The sequence below is a fragment of the Thunnus thynnus genome, chromosome 10, assembly GCF_963924715.1.
Source record: "Thunnus thynnus chromosome 10, fThuThy2.1, whole genome shotgun sequence".
NCBI classification, from domain to species: domain Eukaryota; kingdom Metazoa; phylum Chordata; class Actinopteri; order Scombriformes; family Scombridae; genus Thunnus; species Thunnus thynnus.
Window position 1 is genome coordinate 5,508,548 of NC_089526.1, and position 20,102 is coordinate 5,528,649.

The 20,102-nt window shown below is 40.9% G+C and overlaps 1 protein-coding gene across 10 annotated transcripts in view; it reads right to left on the reverse strand.

Annotated features, from left to right (window-relative positions):
- Window positions 1-1,130: 1,130 nt before the first annotated feature.
- cspg5a (chondroitin sulfate proteoglycan 5a) overlaps window positions 1,131-20,102 on the reverse strand; it is a 60,169-nt gene continuing 41,197 nt past the window's right edge. For 2 of the 10 annotated variants that reach the window (XM_067600574.1, XM_067600571.1), the window contains exons 4-5: window positions 12,270-12,426; window positions 1,131-2,219 (exon numbers count right to left, since the gene is read on the reverse strand). In XM_067600574.1, the coding sequence (XP_067456675.1) occupies window positions 2,052-2,219; window positions 12,270-12,426 (325 nt within the window). In that variant the 3' untranslated portion in view covers window positions 1,131-2,051. Of the gene's footprint in view, window positions 2,220-8,185; window positions 8,243-12,269; window positions 12,427-20,102 lie in introns of all 10 variants that reach the window. The other 8 variants (XM_067600577.1, XM_067600576.1, XM_067600581.1 and 5 more) reach the window with 8 other exon arrangements.

The window sequence follows — 20,102 nt, forward strand, 5'->3', positions numbered from 1 at the left end:
CATTTCAGTTGACGGCTGATGGTTAAACTATCATTTTTTAGTCATCATTTTGACAATTTAACCCCTTAATATCCACCCTTTTTTATAGAATTTTCACCTATTTGGCATATCCAAATGGAAAAGCTCATAACAGAAGAACTGTAAGGTCATGATGCAGATATTAGGCTTCATTTGACACGTGACATCTTCTAGTTTCTGGAAATGTGTTTGTTTATCATGTTGCTACAACACCAACAAAACTACATCAGCTCAAATAAGGCTCAAAAAAGTGAGTCATGAGTCATATTTGAATAACAATAAATAGGACATGCTTTATGCCAGAACTATGCAAAACACCATAAACTTTTTACATCTTTTCAACCTGTATAATATTCCAGACCTCTAGGCCGAACCTTAGGGGAGCTCGGGAGTTTTTAGTTTGTGGTGTCACTGGTGTCCCTGAACCTGTCCAATCATCTCCAATTGGCCAAATTGTGCCGATTGCTTTTACTCATTACAGTGTGATGCTACCGCTTACAACCGGCTTAAGCCGGTCCCCGGCGACCTGGTGGATGTTAAAATGTTTTTTCTAGAGCTTTCAGTCACATCTCTTGACCCTCATCAGCGGATGGACTTCTCAGTTGTTGGTTTGGTTTAGTCGTTATCATGTGACATAAATACGGACTTCCGGTCTCTGTGACAACTGAGCCAACTCCATCTGCCAGGAGAAGAAGAAGGCCATGAGTTTTTTTTCCCAAACCAATATTTCCAAGCTCAGTACTGGACCTTCAAACTCAAAATATTCATCCTCTTGTGACTGGCACAACAGCCTCATAGTTGTATCTCTGATATGGTTTAATCATATATGAAAGTATATTCTGATAACTTGTAGTGAGTGAAACATGTAAGATGTTAACAGTAATATGATCTATGGTCTGGTAACAAACCTAAAAGTGCAATCTGTGAATGTTTTGTGTCCTAAATGTACCTGAACCTGACATTGTGTGTATGTTGGTGTGTAAAGCAGGGCAGCACATGTATGACATGGACCTAAGAAGCTGCATTCAAAGCCATGCAGAGAGCGTCGGGGGTTCAGGGGAGAATAAAAGGGGGAAAAGCAACGCCGAGGAAAAAACAGGAATTCACGGAGGTCATGTTAAAAAGGTTTATTTCAACAACTGTCTGAATCTCGTTTGTTTATTCTCTGGTTGAAGTCCCAAAAAAGTACAAAAAAAAAAAACAAAAAAAAAAACAAGTACATCAAAGGATTAGAAATCACATCAATGAAAACCAAGACACATTGTGTTGCTTCTTTTTAAATCAATCCAAGCAAATTTTTTTTTTTTTTCCAATATTTATACATACTCACTGGATTAGTCAGACAAACATCAAAACCTCTCAGTAGCTTTATCTTAACTTTTTTTTTCTTTACAATGACATTTTACGTACTTTTTAAACTTCTGTATGATTTCTTTCTTTTTACAAAATACACCAATGCAGGCAGGGGAAGGTGTGTATGTGTGTATACATATAAGCGTGTTTTATGTTTTCATCTTTTCACTGTATGTGTATGCTTCTTATGTGTGTGTGTGTGTGTGTGTGTGTGCGTGTGTGTGTGCAGGTAAGAGAGATAGAGTGACAGCAACAAGGGGGGGGGGGGGGGGGCGGGGCTGCGAAACAGGGGCATGAGTGGATGTAAGGGGGGAAGTTGCAAGACGGCGGCAGGGGTGCGGTTTTTTGGGGGGGGCAGGGTTACTCTCAGCTGGGGGGGCAGTGGTGGTGTCGGCGGCGGTGGTGGTGTACGTTTTTTTTGCAGCGGCCTGGGCCGCTTGGTGGCAGTGTTGCCGTGTCGGAGACGGTTGCAGACTGGGTTGGTTGGCTGGTACGTTGGCAGGCTGGTTGGTTGGTTGGTTGGTTGGTTGGTTGACCGGTTAGGCGCACTCGGCAACGGGCGGACGGACGGACGGACGGAGAGCAGGGAGGGGTTTGGGGCTCACGTTGCCGGCGCACCTTGTCGTTTTCAGTGTCGTGTTGTCAGGTTGCTGGGGTTGTTTTGTTTTTTTGTTTTGTTTTCACATCATGTTGTTCTGCAGTGAGTTTACCTCCGAGGAGTTCTCCTCGCCCAGGACCTTGTGGTTCTCGTGTTTGGGGGTCAGAGAGTTGTGGATGTTGAGGGAGTCATCCTCCTTGGACGGTGCCTTCACCGGGTCCTCCAGCTTGTTCTGGGAATTAGGATCATCCTACCCAGGGAGGGGCAGAGGTGGAGGGGTAGGGGGTAGAAAGCACAGTTAGAACCACAACAACAGGAAAACAGTTTGTCTCAGTCGTGTTTAACTCTGAGCCTGTCGATTGGTGGAAAACTTTGCTTTTGAATCCTTTTAAATCCTCTTTAGCAAATTCTGACCAAACCACCAGAAGTGGATTTCTTTAAAGACTACATTCATCTTTGCTTAAGTCAATAACAAAGACAACCAGGCCTTTAATGTTTCTGCACCTTACAATTTACATCCAATGCCAATGTTCAATTCATGAAGTAATGTCCTACATGTAGCGAGGCATAGAGGGTGTAGAGGTTTGGGGGGTGGTCTAGCACATCTGATTTTCATGCAAGAGACCAGAGTTCACATCCCATCATAGACCGTCCTTTTATTAATCTTTACTAAAACCTTAACCAAGTGCTTTAGTTGCCTAAACTCAGCCATACTGTATTTACAGTAGTTGCTACAAGCAGATATTGTAGAAAACAAGAACTTTAAAAACATTGGCACTGGACATAAAAAGCATTTTCACTGGACATGATCCAAGGTTCTGCAGAATCATCCGACAATCTTGTCTGGTGATAGAGTTGAAGAAAACAAAGATGAATTTAGGCTCAATATGCTTTTACAGAATCTCAAATCTTGGATTCGTCTTTTATTCATCATGCACTGCAACAGAATTTCATGTTCCACCTTCATGCTTTAAAGGACCGCACCAGTGTGTTTGCAAGTTTTAGCTCCATAACTACAAACATCAAGTCATTCATTTTTTTTTAAGGTTTTTGCCAGACGACCGCTGTGTTTTTTTGCAGAGCTCTCTGTGTTGGAATCCCCGCTGCGTAAACACACTGCCTCCATTCAAATGAACGGTAGGGATGCATTTTTTCATGCAGAGCTGGAGTCGGTGTGAAAGCCCCCTTATGGTTAAGTCATTATGCTGCAGAGGCAACGGCAACACCTCACAAATCTCAACAACGCAGCTGAGATTACAAAAAGAAGACAAAAAAACCCAAAAGGTAAATGTTCATAAAAGAAACAGTCATGGCAACATATGTTTTATTGGTAGTAAATGGGCTAAAACATGCAAAATCACTGGTACGGTCCTTTAAATACTAAAAGAATGCAGCAAAATGCCGTAAAAAAATTCAACAAAATCAAATTGTAGCTGTTTTATCGTTGCTTCAAGCAATTTTAGTCGCAGTCATTTGAGCTGCTCTGGTTTGGAGGCTCCTCTGTTTGACAGCCGTCATGCTCAGCTGGCATGTTGTGTTTTTGTTGAGGAGACGTTGAGGTGAGCTGCATGAGCGACAACATCCCAAAAAATCCCCCCCCCCCTTTCAGGCAATCCAGGAAGCACATGCACATCCACATGCAAGACCCCCCTTTACAGTACGTCCTATCTAATAATCGCTCATGCAGAACGCCCCGTCTCCTCCCGCTTCACCTCCTCCGTCCATTTATTATCCCAAAACAGAACAAAATAATAAAAAAAAAATATATATATATATCAGCCACAAATGAACCGACTGTCCGCTCTGGCCGATTGTCTGTGGGTACCACCGTCATACATACCCAAACAGTTGCTGGAGGGGAAAAAAAAAAAAAAGCAGTGTTTTTTTTTTAAGAGGTTTCAATTCATCTGAATTTAATTAAGGTCATGGGGAAAAATTGATTGCAGGGTCCATTTTGACTCTGTTTTTCCAGCCTTTTATCCCCATTAATATTGCATGGCATCATCGACTGTGCTGCGCCGAGGCATCCTGGGGCGTCTGTCTGCGCCTCTTAGTTCGCGACACACATACACATACACACATACATCCATACTCACAGACACACATGCTGGTGAGATAGACACATTCATTCAGACACACACAGGTTGGCAGGCTCACTGATCGTCACACACATACACACACGCTAACATCAAATTCCAGACCCTGAGGGCTGTGCCATTTACAAACACACCCTAATTGAATGTTTGCGTTTGAATTCAATGGCACTTTTAGAAAAAGGAAGAGCAGTGAGAGCATTTACCCGCTGGCTGTTGGCCTAGATAGTAACTTCAGGCAGGACGTGCGGATACGTCACTTCCATGGTTACGGGATAGGGGCCCTCTGTCCTCCCGTCAGCGTGAAACTGTAAAATGTTTTTTGTTTGTTGGATTTCATTGTTGTGCATGGTTGGATAGGGGGGTGGCGGCGGAGGGGGGTTGTGGGAGGCACAGAGTCACAAGGACTTTAGACTGGGTGTCATTTTGAAGGGGGAGTGGGAACAGAGATAAACAGGGTTCTGATGATGATGATGATGATGATAGAGGCACAGGGACAGTTTCTGATGTCCTTTCAGTGTCTTTTAGTGGGCTGGTGTTTGTTTAACGGTGCTACATGACAGCATCAGGAACTTTTAAGACATTGGTAGGATTATTATAAACTAATGAGACATCTGCTACCAGCCTCCGCTCCATTTCTCGACGTGAGGGGGGAACTCCGGAGTCCAGAGACACAACAAACGCTTTTAGAAGTCAAAGCAGATGGAGAAATCCTTTCCAACATGTTTATCCTCTTAAAGCCCCTATATATAGACTTTTTATTAATATTTAATCATGTGAGAGAATGCCATTTTGCTTGTAGGAAAATAGGAACAGTCTGTATTGTCCCTTTTATTCTGTTTTAGCCATGGCGATGGTTCTAGAGACGGCAATGTTGGTTTGTCAGTCCACCGCTTTTCCCCTAGAACCACATTGAGGTTGACATTTATAGTTTTGAGTGAAATGTCTTGACAATGGTTGGATGAAATTTTGTTACACGCAACTTTGGTGATCCTCTGACTTCATCCAGCGCTGTCAGATCAAATTTTTTATTTATCCACTACTTTGGTTTCAAACCAAATGGCTGCAAAACTAATGACATTTCCACCAGCCTCAGCTGTACTTTGTATTTACTGCTAATTTAGCAAATGTTAGCATGCAAACATGCTAACCATTGTGAGCTCAAAGCACTGCAGTGTCAAAATACAGCATGCTACAGAGCTGCTAGCATGGCTGTAGACTTGCAGACTTGTTAAACTACCGTTAGTAGTTACCAAAGTCAGAAATATAATTTAAGAAAAGTAAAAAGAGAAAATCTTTATTGGATGAAGCTATTAACTTCTTTGCAGGAAGTGATGGGGTTTGTGGGAAATGTGGTCCTACGTTTGTGTGATTTTAGCTAGCCATCGTCTTGAATGCATAGATATTATGCTAACGTGTTGACTAATTTCGTAATAATACACGTATATTTATGCTTAAAATGAAATGTATAGCTCAATATCCTTTTTTATTTGTCTCTCCTTGGCGTCAAGGTGCAGGCAGGTGGTCTGAGAGTTTGTGTTTGTATCGGGATCAGTATTCTTCAGCTGTTCAAACGTCTTTTACATTTAGAGTGTTTCAGAGTCAATGCACCTGTGTGTTTGTTAGCATTATTGTTCATTAGTCAGTTTTTATGCTTGGGCACATACACTTCAGATTAAAATATTTGTATTGGTGCGGGATGTGTGTTAGCCTGCCTGTGCTACTCGCTTCATGACTCCATGCATGTGTGTAAACAATTTGTTTGTGGCTTGTTTGTTTATTGACAGGCTGTTTGTCTCCCAGTGTATATATGTGTCAATATTAAGTTGCATTCAAGAGTGTGTTTGTGTCAGGTTTGTATGCATATATGAGCCTCTGTGGAATATAAACAGGGCTGGTAAAAGATGTTTCAGGCTGTGTGAATGGGACGGATTGGATCAACGTGGTTTGGTACAACACATCCTCTTGAACATGGACGGTTTTATCAGATGCCTGTAAAGTTCTCTTAACTGGCCATGAAAGTGTGTCTCCAAACAATAACTGAGCATTAAAAAAATTCCGGGACCATCTCCATAAAATTTAACTGTAAGTCTTTATTTATCCATTCTACTGGATGCCTGCAGTGTTTAGACTTAAAAGTTAATTCAGTTTTGATCAGTCAGTCGATGGAAATGAAATCCTCTTAGAAATTACGACCAGCTCTGCCCGGTCAATTCATTTTCTGTGTTGAATTTATTTAGTATTGACAACAACAAAAAAAACAAAACAAAACAATTCCATTTCAGCGCTTGCTGCAGAGGAAACCGTGTGGCCAGACTGGAGGGAAGATTGAGGCCAAGCGGAGGTTCAATCAACCACAGTGAATGAAACACAAAGCGTTCAATTTCTACAGGGAAACAAGTGCTTTTGTTCAGAGATGACTGGTGTGTGTGTGTGTGTGTGTTGACTGTATGCAAAAATGTCTGCGTGCTGTGTATGTTTGTGTGTGGTTCAGTTTCTCTAAATTCCGCCTTTTCTAGACAAACAGCAGGGGTTTTCTTCTTCTTTTTCCATTAAAAGCCTCAGAGTGTGTGTGTGTGTGTGTGTGTGTGTGTGTGTGTGTGTGTGTGTGTGTGGCCGCAATGGTACCTCAGCTGTCTGGACGTGTGACAAGGCCCTTACAAGGTCAACAGGCTCCCACTGCAGGAGCCATGCAGGTTTTTTTTCCTTTGCTGTTTATATTTTTTTGGGGGATTTTACCTCCAGGCTCTGCAGCCTTTTATTAGATACGTGTTAATTCTCTGTATAGACTTGATTTCAATGTTAAAATGAGGCACTAGCTTCATTAGGGGACTGTTCCAGGTTTAGTTTTTACAAACAAATACATTCACAGACACACATTTAGATACAGTTTTGTCTTGAGACTAGTGCAGCAGGGGTGTTGCTTCTAATGTTTTGGGGGTTTTTGAGCAGATAAGAGCAGAGCAGGTTAGTTTCTTTTGTTTGATAACAGGTTTTAGTCTCGCTGAGTCCTCTTCTGGTTGTAATTATTGTATTTCAGGCTCTTTTCTCCTTTGTAGTTCGCCTCTTGTTTCTGTTATTTGTATACTTAAGTTAATTACAACCAATCCTTGTAATAAATCTGGTTTTATTTTGTTTCTTTCCCCTAGAGAGCTGGGTTACAACACTAACCCTGACATCAGTTTTAATGCTAAATTCAGTATAAACATCACAGAAACTACCAGCAAACTAACTTAAGTTACATAAAATATATGTTTTATGTGAGGAAGCATGCATTAATACTTCATCAATATTGGTGTTTGTTTGCATCCTTATGAACATTAACTGGAGTTCATAGTTCACTCTTTTTTTTTATGTAAACCTTTCATAAGTCGAGTTAAAGTCTCCTTCCACTCAATAATCTGTTTTTCTTCTTGTTCTTACAGTTGGATGTTTGAGCTTCACTGTACAGAACGATGTTTGTGTAAAGTTTGACACTAGAAGGCTGTTTTCACATTCATCTGCTGAAAGTGGAAAGTTTCTTTGTGCTGATTGAAAATCGGATTTTAAGGGGCGGGCCTACGAGCAGGATTTGTGACATCACAAGTTTGGAGCCAATTGTGGTCCAGTATGCAATTTACACACATGTGATGTGGAAACTTTACAGTGAAGTAGGAGACATCTTGTGTCCAATAGTTGAACTTCTTAAATGAAATATATTTGCATATTTATTGAATTTTTAATAAGAGAGAAGGAATAGATGCCATTTAAAGGATTTTAAAGTGGTAATTATACTTTTTTTTGTGGAAAAACTATATCAGACACATATTATTGTTCCAAGCAGCATACTTATATACATCTTAATACATGTCTGGAGGGAATCTTTAACTTTATTCAGTTCTAACAGGTGATATTATGTGTGTAAATCTGTCTTTTGTTTTGTTTTCCTGACCGACCGATCATGATTTTTTTGTCATTTTTCAATGGTGGGGGGTAAAACTTGGATTGATCCACTTATAGTTGAGATATAGGGTGACTGACAGGGCCACAGTTACAATGAGAGAGCTGTTTGGGAAGGTGAGAAGGGGGAAGGGGGGCAGGACTATCTGACAACGTGGCGGGACGGGGGGGGATTCAGTCTTACCTCACAGTCGGACTCCTCTTTGGTCTTACACTCCCAGGTGTATCTGCTCATGGTTTTCTGAGGGGAGGGGGATGGGGCAAAGGGTTATACTCCTCAAAACCATACAAGGCATCCTCAGAGAAAGACAGAGACGGAAAGATGAGAGGCAGAACGAGGAGAGACTGATCGAAGTGGACAGAGAGAGAGAGAAGACGAGTGGGAGGAGTGACAGCTCAGAGACGATACAGAGAGATTAGGTAGCAAGGAAGAGAAGGCAGACGGGAAGAGATAGAAGCAGACAGATAAAATAGACAGAGAAAGATCGAGTGTTGGAGATCGAGTGTTGGAGACAGAGACCCAATAGTAGGAGACTTCCTTTCAGACGTCAGCTGATATTCCCAGCTGGCTACAGTATCTCTGAGGTAGACTCAGACTCTCTGGTGCTGCCTGGTCGTTATTCTTTATCACCACAGTAAATACAGGTTTGGATATTTATGATGAGGCTCTCGACCATCGTGACAAAGAGCTGTTAGTTTGGAAGGGAATTGAGGTTATTTGCTTTATTAGTGAGTGTATTTTGGGTTTATTTTGGGGGGGAAACTGTATGGTTTTTGGTTTGGGGAAGTCTTAATGCAAAGGTGAGTTTTGTATGTGGTTGGAAAATATGTTAGAAAATAAATCTGGGTTGAATAGTAGTTGGAAATATTTGTGTTATGTTTGTTTTTGGTTTTAAATTGACAGACAGAAGGGCAAAGTGTGCCACATCTGGACCATACAGAGAAAGAGAGTTTACACCAAAAATATATTTCTTACACTTTGCTGTGACTGACTGAACTCATTTGTCCCTAGAGTTGGGGTCTGATAGCATTTTACCAGATCTGAATCCAGTATCCAGTCCATTTATCAAATAGGTTTAGCTTTCAACACTTGCAACATAAGTAAATAAAGTTAAAAATATCAAACTTCTGTCATTGTAAAGATTAAACAAACAAGATATTAGATGTTAATTGATCCAGATCCAGGGCAGCTGTTTCTCGTCTTAATGCTAAGCTAAGCTAACTATTTCTGGGCTCTAGCTTCATATTTACCATACAGACATGAAGCTGATCCTCTCATCTAAAACTTGGCAAGAAAGCAAATAAATATGTCTTTTGGCTTAAAAGACAGAAACATTACAGTTTTGAGTGGTAGCCTGATTAAAGTTCACAACCTGAAACCTTTGCACACTTTATTTTTCACAATCTACTTGGTCCAAATACTGGACGTCCAGATTTAGTTGCATTAAGCTTAAAATATTAAAATGCTTGAAACCAAAGCAAAAACTGGAGAATCAGATTACTTAAATTGATGTGAAATCAGACTGTTTCACACTCAACTCACCATTCAGTTGTCTTTCTTTAGCAAACAGAATGTGATGCTTAGACATTAACCAAGTTTCATTTTGGTGTTTGAGAAAGTTATTTACAGAATTAACATTAATTAATTAACTACAGCGGATATATATCCAGTGACATCGACGGTCAGCGTTGACTAAAATTGAGAATCTAGCTACCTGAATAGCAAATACGGGCATTTTGCCAAAATTAAACCAGATCAAAAATATAACCAGGTATCAGAACCCAACTCAGTTCGTTACCTAAATGTCCAATAAACAAACAAACTAAAAAAAAACATGTTAAGCATTTGCAAATACTATTCAATCCAGTGGATGAGCAGGGATTTGGGGGCTGTGATATTTAGGTGGTGTTGAGTTAGGAGGTTGAAATTTCAGAGATGTCGTTAAGAGATAACGATGGATGTTTTTTGCTACTGGGATTTGCTGGGATTTCTTGTCTGTTAGGGTTGTGAAAATGGTATTTTGGTTGTGGTTAAATGGGAGGGTGTGATGCTTTTTCCGCTAAAGAAATGTCTTAAACTGTCAAGATAGCATGAAAGAAATGAGAATTATAGAGGATCAACTAGTTGCTGTAACTTTAAAAGTGAACAAAACTACTGATGGAGCTGTTAGAGGGTGGTACCACATCTTAAGAGGACTAAAATTTAGAAAAACAAATTACAACAAAAACAACTCTTCCTCAGTTGTAGCACTAGCTCTACCCATGCTGCTACAACGTTAGCGTTGCTGCTACTAGCTACCATGCTTCAGTTAGTGAGGCACCTGTCGGCTCTCTGCTGCCACCTGCAGGCGACAGCGAGGCGTTGCATCTCAGATGTTTATCCTGATCATCCCGACCATTTCTCACAAATATCCCACACCTTTAGCTTACCTGGTTGTGATGTCAATCCTTTTTCCCCATGCACCTCCCCCCCCCCCAGAAAACCAGAATAAACCATTTTTTTTAAACCAGTCCCTCCCCCTTCCCCACCCGTTCTCAGGATAAACAAGTAAAGCAGACATTTTGTTATAAGTACAGCCTTGTAAACAGATAGCGAAGCAGAGCTGCGGTGGCTGGCATGACCACCGGGTGGCGCATGTTAGCGACAGAGCAGGCATACCATGACATACCGATGCAAGAGGTGAAAAAAGAGAGAAAGCAGGTTAGAAAGAGATGAGGGTGGGGAGGGGTCGCAGCGAAGGATTCTGGGAGTTTTCTCTTAAAAAAAAAAAAGGTCAGGTTAAAGCCAGAGCGGCTGGGTAGCTGCACTGTGACAAGGACAGTCCATAAACGCTCAGTCTACATGGTTTCCGGGGGAATTTAACCTCTAACCCCGGCTGTGTTGTGTCCTAATTCACCCACTGAGGCGATTTATGCTGCATCTGCCCCTTTCTCAGCATGCAATTACATGTTTCCTGGACATTGTTCAATTAAAATTGATTAGGGGACATCCCTAATTAATGTAATTAATGCTTAAGGCTTTATTTTTATAGATATTTCCACCTTAAAACGGTTTTAAATAAAGAGATTTCTAAAGTGGCTCCATAGAGTACTTCAATTTTTTTGTCATCTCTTGTGTGTGTGTGTGTACCTGTACGTGTGTGTCTCGCCATCACCTTCAACACAGGATCAATAAGCAATAAACCAGGAAACTGAATCAATAAACACAATGAAACTATAAGGCTTGACAGCTGTCTTGTTGCCATGGTTACAGGCTGCAAGAGCTCAGTCACTCCTTGGATACTTGTTGCTATGAGCTGTTATATTTACCCTCCTGCTGACGTATAACGCAGGTACCGTTGAGGGTGCGGAGGAAGCATCTCGGTGTGTAAATGGGCGCATTTTCAGTTGTTATGTGTCTCTTTCTACCTGTGTGCATGTTTCATACATTTTTGTGTCTTTGAAATTGAACACGCATATTTATTTTAAATGCCTACATTGCCTATACCTCACAATACTAATGCAAATATGACAAATTAATGCCATTCTGCACAGAAATGAATGGAAACCAATGGTTGTCTGTTACAGCAGAAAAGGTTCAATCAAATTACATTCACTTGTGCTGTTTCATGTTCTTTTGTTTGTTTCTATGTTAATGTCAGTTGTATTTTGTATCAAGCAAGTGAAATCTAGCCCTTCTCCCATTTACTTTTGCTTTTATCCTTTATTTTAATTGCATTTATGTGTTTTAAATCAAGTTTCTGTTAATACTGTGTTCCTGCTGTTTGTTCTCATCAATGTCCTGTATCGTCCATTTTTAACACAGTGGGTGAAGCCAAATTTTCCACAATGTGTCAGTTAGAAACTCACTAACTAACTGACTGGCTAAACTAAACACTTTCAGGTGTTTATAACAGTTATACTGTACATGTATATATATATATATATATATATATATGTATAATTGTTGGATTGAAAACGTTCTAGTTCTTAAGAAAGTTCATTAAATGGTATAAAACCACAATCTAAATGCATGACAGTCAGATAAAGACCATAAGGTATGTCTTGGATCCAGATTTCTCCCATTTGAGAAAACTCCCGCAATCCTCCCTTGAAATTCGACCCGCCCAACCCCCCCACTCCTTTAGCGTTTCACACCTCGGAGTATCGGAGAATACTCATGCCCATGCATTAGGGGGAAGGGGGGGGGGTGGTCAGGGGGTCCCGGGCAGGGTTGGGTTGGGAGATGCAGAAAAAGGGGTGAGAGAGAGAGGCGAGAACCACGTTACCTGACAGATAATGTTATCATAGTAAGCCAATGCACGGGCATGAGGGACGTTAGGAGGGGTGTCGCACAGTTTCCTTACATTTGGGTGGGAGCCCTCAGCGATGGTGGACAGCGAGAAATTATCATTGTGCTGCTCCGATGAAGGCCGGTACTTACTGCTGGATGTCGGAGGACGGAGGGGAGGAGGGGGAGGTGGAGAGGATGTAGGGAGGAAGAAGATGAGTGAAAGAAGAGAGATAGTGGGGAGAGAAGAAGAGGAAGATTTTGGAGGAAGAGTTTGGAAGTTTGGAGGAGTTGAAGAGGTGGAAAAGAGGAGAAAAACGATGGAAAGAAATTAAGATAGTGTGAGGAGGAGGAATGTGGTGGAAGACAAAAAAAGGAAAGTTTGAGGAGTATATAGGACACTCAAGAGAAAGAGACAAGAAGGATGGAAAACAGGATCATGCAGGAAGACAGAGAAGATAAGGAAAGAAAAGAAGGAGTAAAAGAGGGAAATTTGGGAAGATGAGAAAGACAGTTGGAAAGATAGAAAGGCAGTTTGAGGATTTGAGGAGGATCCAGGAGGAGGAATGATGAAGTGTGAGGAAGAGACGGGAGTGAATTGACATTTGCAGGCAATGATCCACAAGGTGAAAGGAGAAAAGAGCAAATCCAAAAAAGGAGAAAGGAAATAAGACAAATGGAGAGACAGTGAAAGGAAATGGGACAAAAAGTCGTAGATGGGTACAAAGGAAGAAAAAGGGGGCAAGAAAAGGACAAATTTAGGAAAAGATTACATTGTTGGGGGGAAAAAGAGAGAAAGAAAGTCAGAAAAAAAAGAGGGGGAGAAAAAAAAGCAAGAAAGCAGGATTAGTTTGACAGCAGTCTTCTGTTTGTGAAAATACAAACAGAAAAAAAAAACACAGAGACACAAACAAATTATCTGTGATGCAACAAACTACTGTAGAATAAAAGGGGTTAATTTTTCATCAAATACAGGTTACAGTATCCGGCTGGCTCTTACTCCCCAAAGATGATAAACTTTGACTCACATTTTAAACGCTATTGTCCTGCTGAGACTCACGGAGAGAATTCAGCAGAGAGAAGAAAGACTATAGAGGGATTTCTTTTTGTCCAATCAGCTAAAACATAATTCAGGTCCTTGGTAGGTAGTTGCATTTACACTCCTTCAAAACTGAGAAAAAGCTGTAATGATGACACTTATAATCTATAATGAAATGCTGTCAGGTCTGGTAGATTACTTTATAACATCTTTCCATGTATTTAAGATGAAAAACTGCCTGTTTATTCATGTGTCCTTAGAAAATAAACTGAAAAAATAGAAAATTCTGTAAAATCTATGGGAAATATGAGACATATATCATGTGAAATTTCAACTACTTTCCTTGCTTTCAAGGTGGCAGCAGATGCAAGGCCATTTAGTGCTAAATATCATGGATGACTACGTGTTAATAAAGCACTTAAACAGTGGATGAACCTGCAGTCAGTGGTGAGCAATGACAGCATAAAATCAAAGCCCTCTGCACACACGTGACGACAATTTTTAATCCGAAAGGATTTGACAACTGAAAAAAGCCAAATTACCATCTTTTAAAAGCTCACTGATGGACGTTCGGTCAGAGCTGTAAATTACATTAGCACACAACAGTCAGCGTGAAAAAGGATGTGATGTCGTGAGTCTGATGTGAGTGATAAATAAGCACCGAGCAGATGGAGCGCCCCGGTAGCTGAATGCCACATAACTGCAAACGTTCCTGGTTTGATTCCAGCCAAGGACCTTTGTTGCATGTCATACCCATTTTTTTTTTTTAATCATTTATGCCACTATAGCTGCTCAGCAAAATAATACACTTGGGACACACACGGATGACTTCTGTGCTCTTGTCGTTCACCATCTTGTCTGATCTCCTGAAAACTTGGTGTGCTACTTTAAAACAGATAAACACGGAGACTTTCATCTCGTCTTCGAGAACTTCGGGAGTTCCCTTTTGACTGAACTCTTTGAATTCCATCGTCTTTCTTCTTCTTCGTCTCCCAACTTCTCAAAGGGGAAGAGACGTTTGTCTCGGGGACTGAATGAAAAGGTAACTTTGACAAGAGTGTCACCGATTTGTCTCTCTCTCTTTCTCTCGCAAATCTTCCTTCTCTTATATGAAACAGCTGTCATTTGCACGACGCCGATAAAAAAAAACCTCCATTCTGAACATTTTAAGATACCAAGAAGAAGCATCAGCCGCCCTTAAACGTCTCATCGTTGTGTTTCTCCCTCACATCTCTTCACTCCCCCGTCATATTCATAGTTAAAGAGGCCATGATCTACTTCCTCAAAAAAAGCACTCGTCTTTCTGATCCGCATGCGAGCTTCCGTATTTATATTTCATGAACCCTGTGACAGGACAATCAAAGAGGTGGTAATGACGAGAGAGAAACCTGTTCTCCCGTCGTCGCTTGTGATCTTTCGCGCTCAGATTCTGTCACCGGAAACCAGGTTCGGACCTCTCACTCTGTTCTCTTTCTGCTGATACAAAATGCCAGTCACAAGTCTTTCGTTCCTTTCCTCTTTACCTTCCTCAGTTTATAGCGCCTCTACATCTCCTTACCTCATTACCTTCCTTTCCTTTCCCCATTGGTGCATCCTTTCCTTCCACTCATCCATTCTTACATCCCTTCTTTCCTCTCATTATTTTTTTTCTCACCCTCACTGTTTCTTTCTGCTTTTTCAGCTACAGTCTTTTTATGGCCACATTCACTCTCTGGACAGTATTTCATTGCTGAGCTGCAGTGTGGAGGGTTAGTAACATAAAGAGAGACTGAAAGACTGTAACTTTTGATCATATCCAGATGATATGACTGTCGATTATTGAGTTATTACTGCCAATGATGCTTTGCAGGTACATGTAATGAATTAGTGACTAGAGAACCTCACTGATGCAACACAAATGCTAAAACTGTTATTTTTTGCTGCAAGGCATCGGGCTGTGAAATACGATTCAGTTCTAGTAACAGATCCAGGATTTTGAAGGCCTCTGCGTTGGCAGTTTGGCTGCGTTTTTTCACACAGGGTTGAAGCCTGATAAGTGGAACAGACAGAAATTATGACATACAAACAGGTGGTTAAAGGCATGTTTACATCCATTCATGTCCAACTGTAGGCATGGATACCAGGCAGTCCCACAGTGATTGAGATAGGGCTGTGACTCACAATTATTTTCATTGACTAATCCGTCGATAATTTTCTCATTCTCTCATAATTGATTAGTCATCTGAGCTATAAAATGTCAGAAAATGGTGAAAAAATTCAATCACTGTTTCCTGAACCTCAAGCTGCGACCTCAAATGTCTCGTTTTGTCCTCAACCCAAAGACATTCAGTTTACCACCATAAAATATTAAAGAAACCAGAAAATATTCACAGTTAAGAAGCTGGAACCAGAATTGTCTAATCGATTAATTGTTGCAGCTCTAGATTGAGGTCTACAGTATAAAACAGGATCATGTGGCTTCATAATTCTGATGAAAAGAACATGTACAAATATTTGTGTGTGTACACACAGTTTGCTTCTGGTCACAGACAGCAAATATCGTGCGACCGTAGCAGCTCTTTCTGTAACTGTCATGTTTGAATAAAGCCATTAGAGAACATTTATGTAACACTGACCTACTGTAAGTTTAATTGCCCAAAAGCCATTACTTTAATGAACAGATGAAGCTGAGGTGACGATACAAATTCTGAAAATGTCTGGAAAAAGTCTCTCTGTCTTTCTTTCTGTCTCCATCTTTGACCAGGATGTTGGGTCTGATCTCGACTGCGGCAGAGAAACACTGCGACTGCAATTACCCACAGCAGATGGGGGAGTGTGGGAGTCTCATGTATTCATGAGCCTTGTCAGCAGTGCACACGCGCGCACACACACACACACACACACACACACACACACACACACACACACACACACACACACTCTCCTCTCAATGTGTCATGCTAAGCTTTCTTCTCTCTTATTCCTCTTTCTTTCACTTTCTCTTTCCTCCTCTCTCTCCTGCAACAGTTCCTCCTTCACTCCTCTCTCCTCCCCCCCTTTCATCATGCCCTCCTTTTTTACTCCTCTTATCTGTCACCCTCCTCCTCTACCACCTCCTCCTCTTCCTCTTCGCTCCTCTTCGATTTCTTTTAGCTGACCACTTGATGAGGCTGTGTTGTCTCTTTCATTCTGCCTCTACACACACACACACACACACACACACACACACACACACACACACACACACACCCCTCAGGTCGCACAGCTGTATGTAGGTCAACCCCGCCTGCCCCGTTCCTCCCTCCCTCCCCTTCTCCTGTTCAGACTGCCCTACTTTCAGCTGGATCCAGAGTACCAATGACATCATCCTTTTCTTTTTTTTATTTATACACTTCCGTTAGCTAGCGTTACAGCCACTACTAGCTGCACCACTTTTCCTCCTCCGCCATCATCTTCCTCATCTTAATCTCCTTCAATACGACTAGCATGATAACCTTCCCTGCAGAGTTAAAAATACACCCCGTTAGTGCGGGATCTGGTGTTGAGGATTCAGTCCTTCGGTTCACATTTGCATCCACGGCGCTCGGTCGCATCCGCCGGGCTGCTGCTGCTCATCCTCGACGGTTCTGTTGCTAGGGAGATGGCCACTAAAACACCGGCTCCTGTCAGAGCAGCGCTGAAGCAACCGCCCCCATCCCCCCCCCCCCTCCTCCCCTTCCTTTTTATATTCAAGCCAGCCCTTCAATATCTCTGTCACACTCATTTTCTCCTTTAGTTTACATTCAGTCCTCCTCCCTCTGATAGCCTTTTTCTCTCGCCATATTTCACACAAAAATGAAGGTTCCTCAATGGTTCTGTGGTTAAGGTTCCCATGTAGTCACCTTTTTGACTCCAAGAAATGTTTGATAATGTTAAAATATTATATTATAGGCTATACAGTAATGTAAATCAATATTTTCAACCTTTTTGCTGAATGAATAGTTTGATTAATGCATGCTTTTTTTCTTTTTTTCAGGTTGTTTAATTTGATTACAAGATGAGGCTTAAAGGATGAAAATATTTCAATATATCATAAAGAAAATAAATAAATAAAACTCTAAGAAAACAGACATGGTGATTCATTTATGATAATAATCATTTTTCAAAATGTCAAATCCAAAATGTCTCACTTTAATGAAGTAATGTTTGTCTATTTTTCAGTCTTTAAACCTGCATTAATTGATTTTTTTGGCCACAATATCAGCTAATTAGCAAACTGTTGCATTTACACATACAGCAGATCATCACTAGCATTCGTATGGATTCGTATTTTCTGACAACCTGAATGTAAGTCCAATATTCACTCTCTTTTAGCTCTGTTTTGATCTCCACCAACCCTTGTGGGAAATATCTACACTGTGCTCACCAGCTAGTTGCTAACTTCCTGCTGCTGCTGCTAGAAAAGGACGCTGATGAAACTGAACGCTGTAAAACCAAAACAAAGAGCTAAAAGACAATAAAAAGCTCTGTAGAGCTGAGGGACATTTCAGAATCAGGTAATACTTCTCTGTGGGTTCGTCAGTATGAGTGACTCCTCTAACATTACATGGAGTCATTTGGTCCATCGTTAATTTAAAAATACTGATTAGCTTTAAAGTCTTATTTTCTTCAGTGGGCATAAACTAAACACCGATTAACAAGTCATCAAGCATTTTTTGCAGCTTTGTCCGTGCTAGAGACTAAAAAAAGTCAGGATATCTGCATTGATTTTGACAGATTTTTTGTTTGTCTGCTGCAAGTCAGCTATCATCATAGAAGCTTACAAATAAATTGCTGGGATTTTCTTTTAAAGCATGTTTTGAAAAAATCTGCCATTAATAATAATTCCAACCTGTTTTCAATAAGTTATTGTGTCCTGAAACAATTTGATTTACACTGGAAACATACTGAAACAATCTAACGGTCCTGAGAAACCAGAAGACTTTAAGGCCTCAATAAATCAAAAATTACTTGATAAGACGGAACATTTTTTGCAACGTATCATGTGACTTCCTCAAGAGTCCTGATCCCCGGGTAGACTGAACTGAACTGATCTATATTTCGGTCTATATGAAGATTGTACATTATACTACACAGGAAATCTAAATGAAAGTATCACACTTCCTTGAATCAAACTTTTTAACATCATTAACATCATGTGCAAAAAACCATTTGCTACAAAGGCATTTTATGCAGGTTGCAGTAAGATTTGATCTTGCAACCCTTCTCTTTCTTTGGCTGCATTGTATATCTTTTATTCATAGAAATACCTCATGATGCTGTAAAAGAACCCTTTTATGGTTTTTCACAGAGCCTTTTTTTTTTTTTTTTCTCCTGAGATTGCACAGCGGCTTTTCTCCCTCTTCTTGTTACCTCCCTCATCTGTCTTGTCATCTGGTTTTTCCACCGGCTGTTCGCCTTCAGCTCTCTCCGCCGCCCCTCCCACCTCCTTCCTACTGCATTCCTTCATTGTCTTCATCACTTCCTATTCAGCGGATCCATCCAATCCCTCCCACCTCCATCAGACTGTCTATCACTCTGTCGCCTTACTCTGTCGCCCCATCCCCCCCCAAATCACCATCCTCTACCTCTTTATACCTCTGTATTCGAATTGCAGCATCTCCTTCACAACCTGATGCTTCAAGACTGTGCTGCAACTGAAAAGTAACAGGTTCAATCTGTGTCCTACATCCTTGAGCGATGCACTCAACCTCTTCAATAAGTCTGAGTCATTCTTGAGTCGCTCTCGCCTGAAAATGTAACAACGACGTGAAGTTATTGTTATGAAAAATAATTCCTGCGCTCAGGGCAGAAAAGCTTCATCTTTCTGCGCTCCTGTGAACAGATGCTGTTGTTTACTCCTTCTGCCTTCCCTTTTTTTTTAATGTTTAATTCACATGTTTATAAAAATGACTTACTCTGCTGTCAGCTCCTGTCATCCTACTGAAGGTATTCAAGCTTCTGCTGGTCAGTTTCCTTTTGTCGATTTTGTCGGTATGAGACTTTTTTGGAATTTCAAACATGGCTTCCTGTTGATCATTCGGATCTGATCAACACATTCCTGCTTGTTGCTTTCGTCTCACATGATTCACAAACACAAATATCCACCACATGTTTACTCTGTGTAAACTTGTAAACGTCAAGATAATTTTCCATCTCTAAGACTTATTTCTACCCGCTGACATATTGATTGAATTTCAATGATGGATTAAAGTTGTTGGTTCCAAGGCCTCGTCTGTGTTTAGCTTTTGTATTTTATTTCTACTAAACTTCTCTCTCCCTCTGCTCTCTCTATCGACCGATCTGTCTCTGTCATTCTCTAAACTTCACACTAAATACAAAGCGGGGCAGCGGTTCGGCCCGGAGGCAGCGCCAGCCGAAGAAAACAAAGCTTTCTCGTTCAATCTTTAACATTGACGGGAGAAATCTACCGCAGCCTAGACTCAAGACTGAGCTGGATAACTAATAATAAATCTGCTGCACCTGCCGGCGTGGCCAGAATGCCTTTGAACAAGGCACTTAAGACTTTGTGATTTGGTTTGATTGATCTTTTAAGCTCAGAGAAATGAATCAAAGACAAGCGCGGAGCCTGCAGGAGACAGAGTTTCACTTGGGTTTGTATGTTTCTTTATCAGAAACTTGCTACTCTGTGGGGTAGAAATGTCATCGTTTTCTTGAAAATCCCTTGTTACCTTTTTGTGAATGAATCTAAAGAGTAAAAGCCTCAGGTATAGCCCAAAAAATGGAGTTTATAAAGATATATTTTCATGTTTTCTCCTCATGAATTGGAGTGGT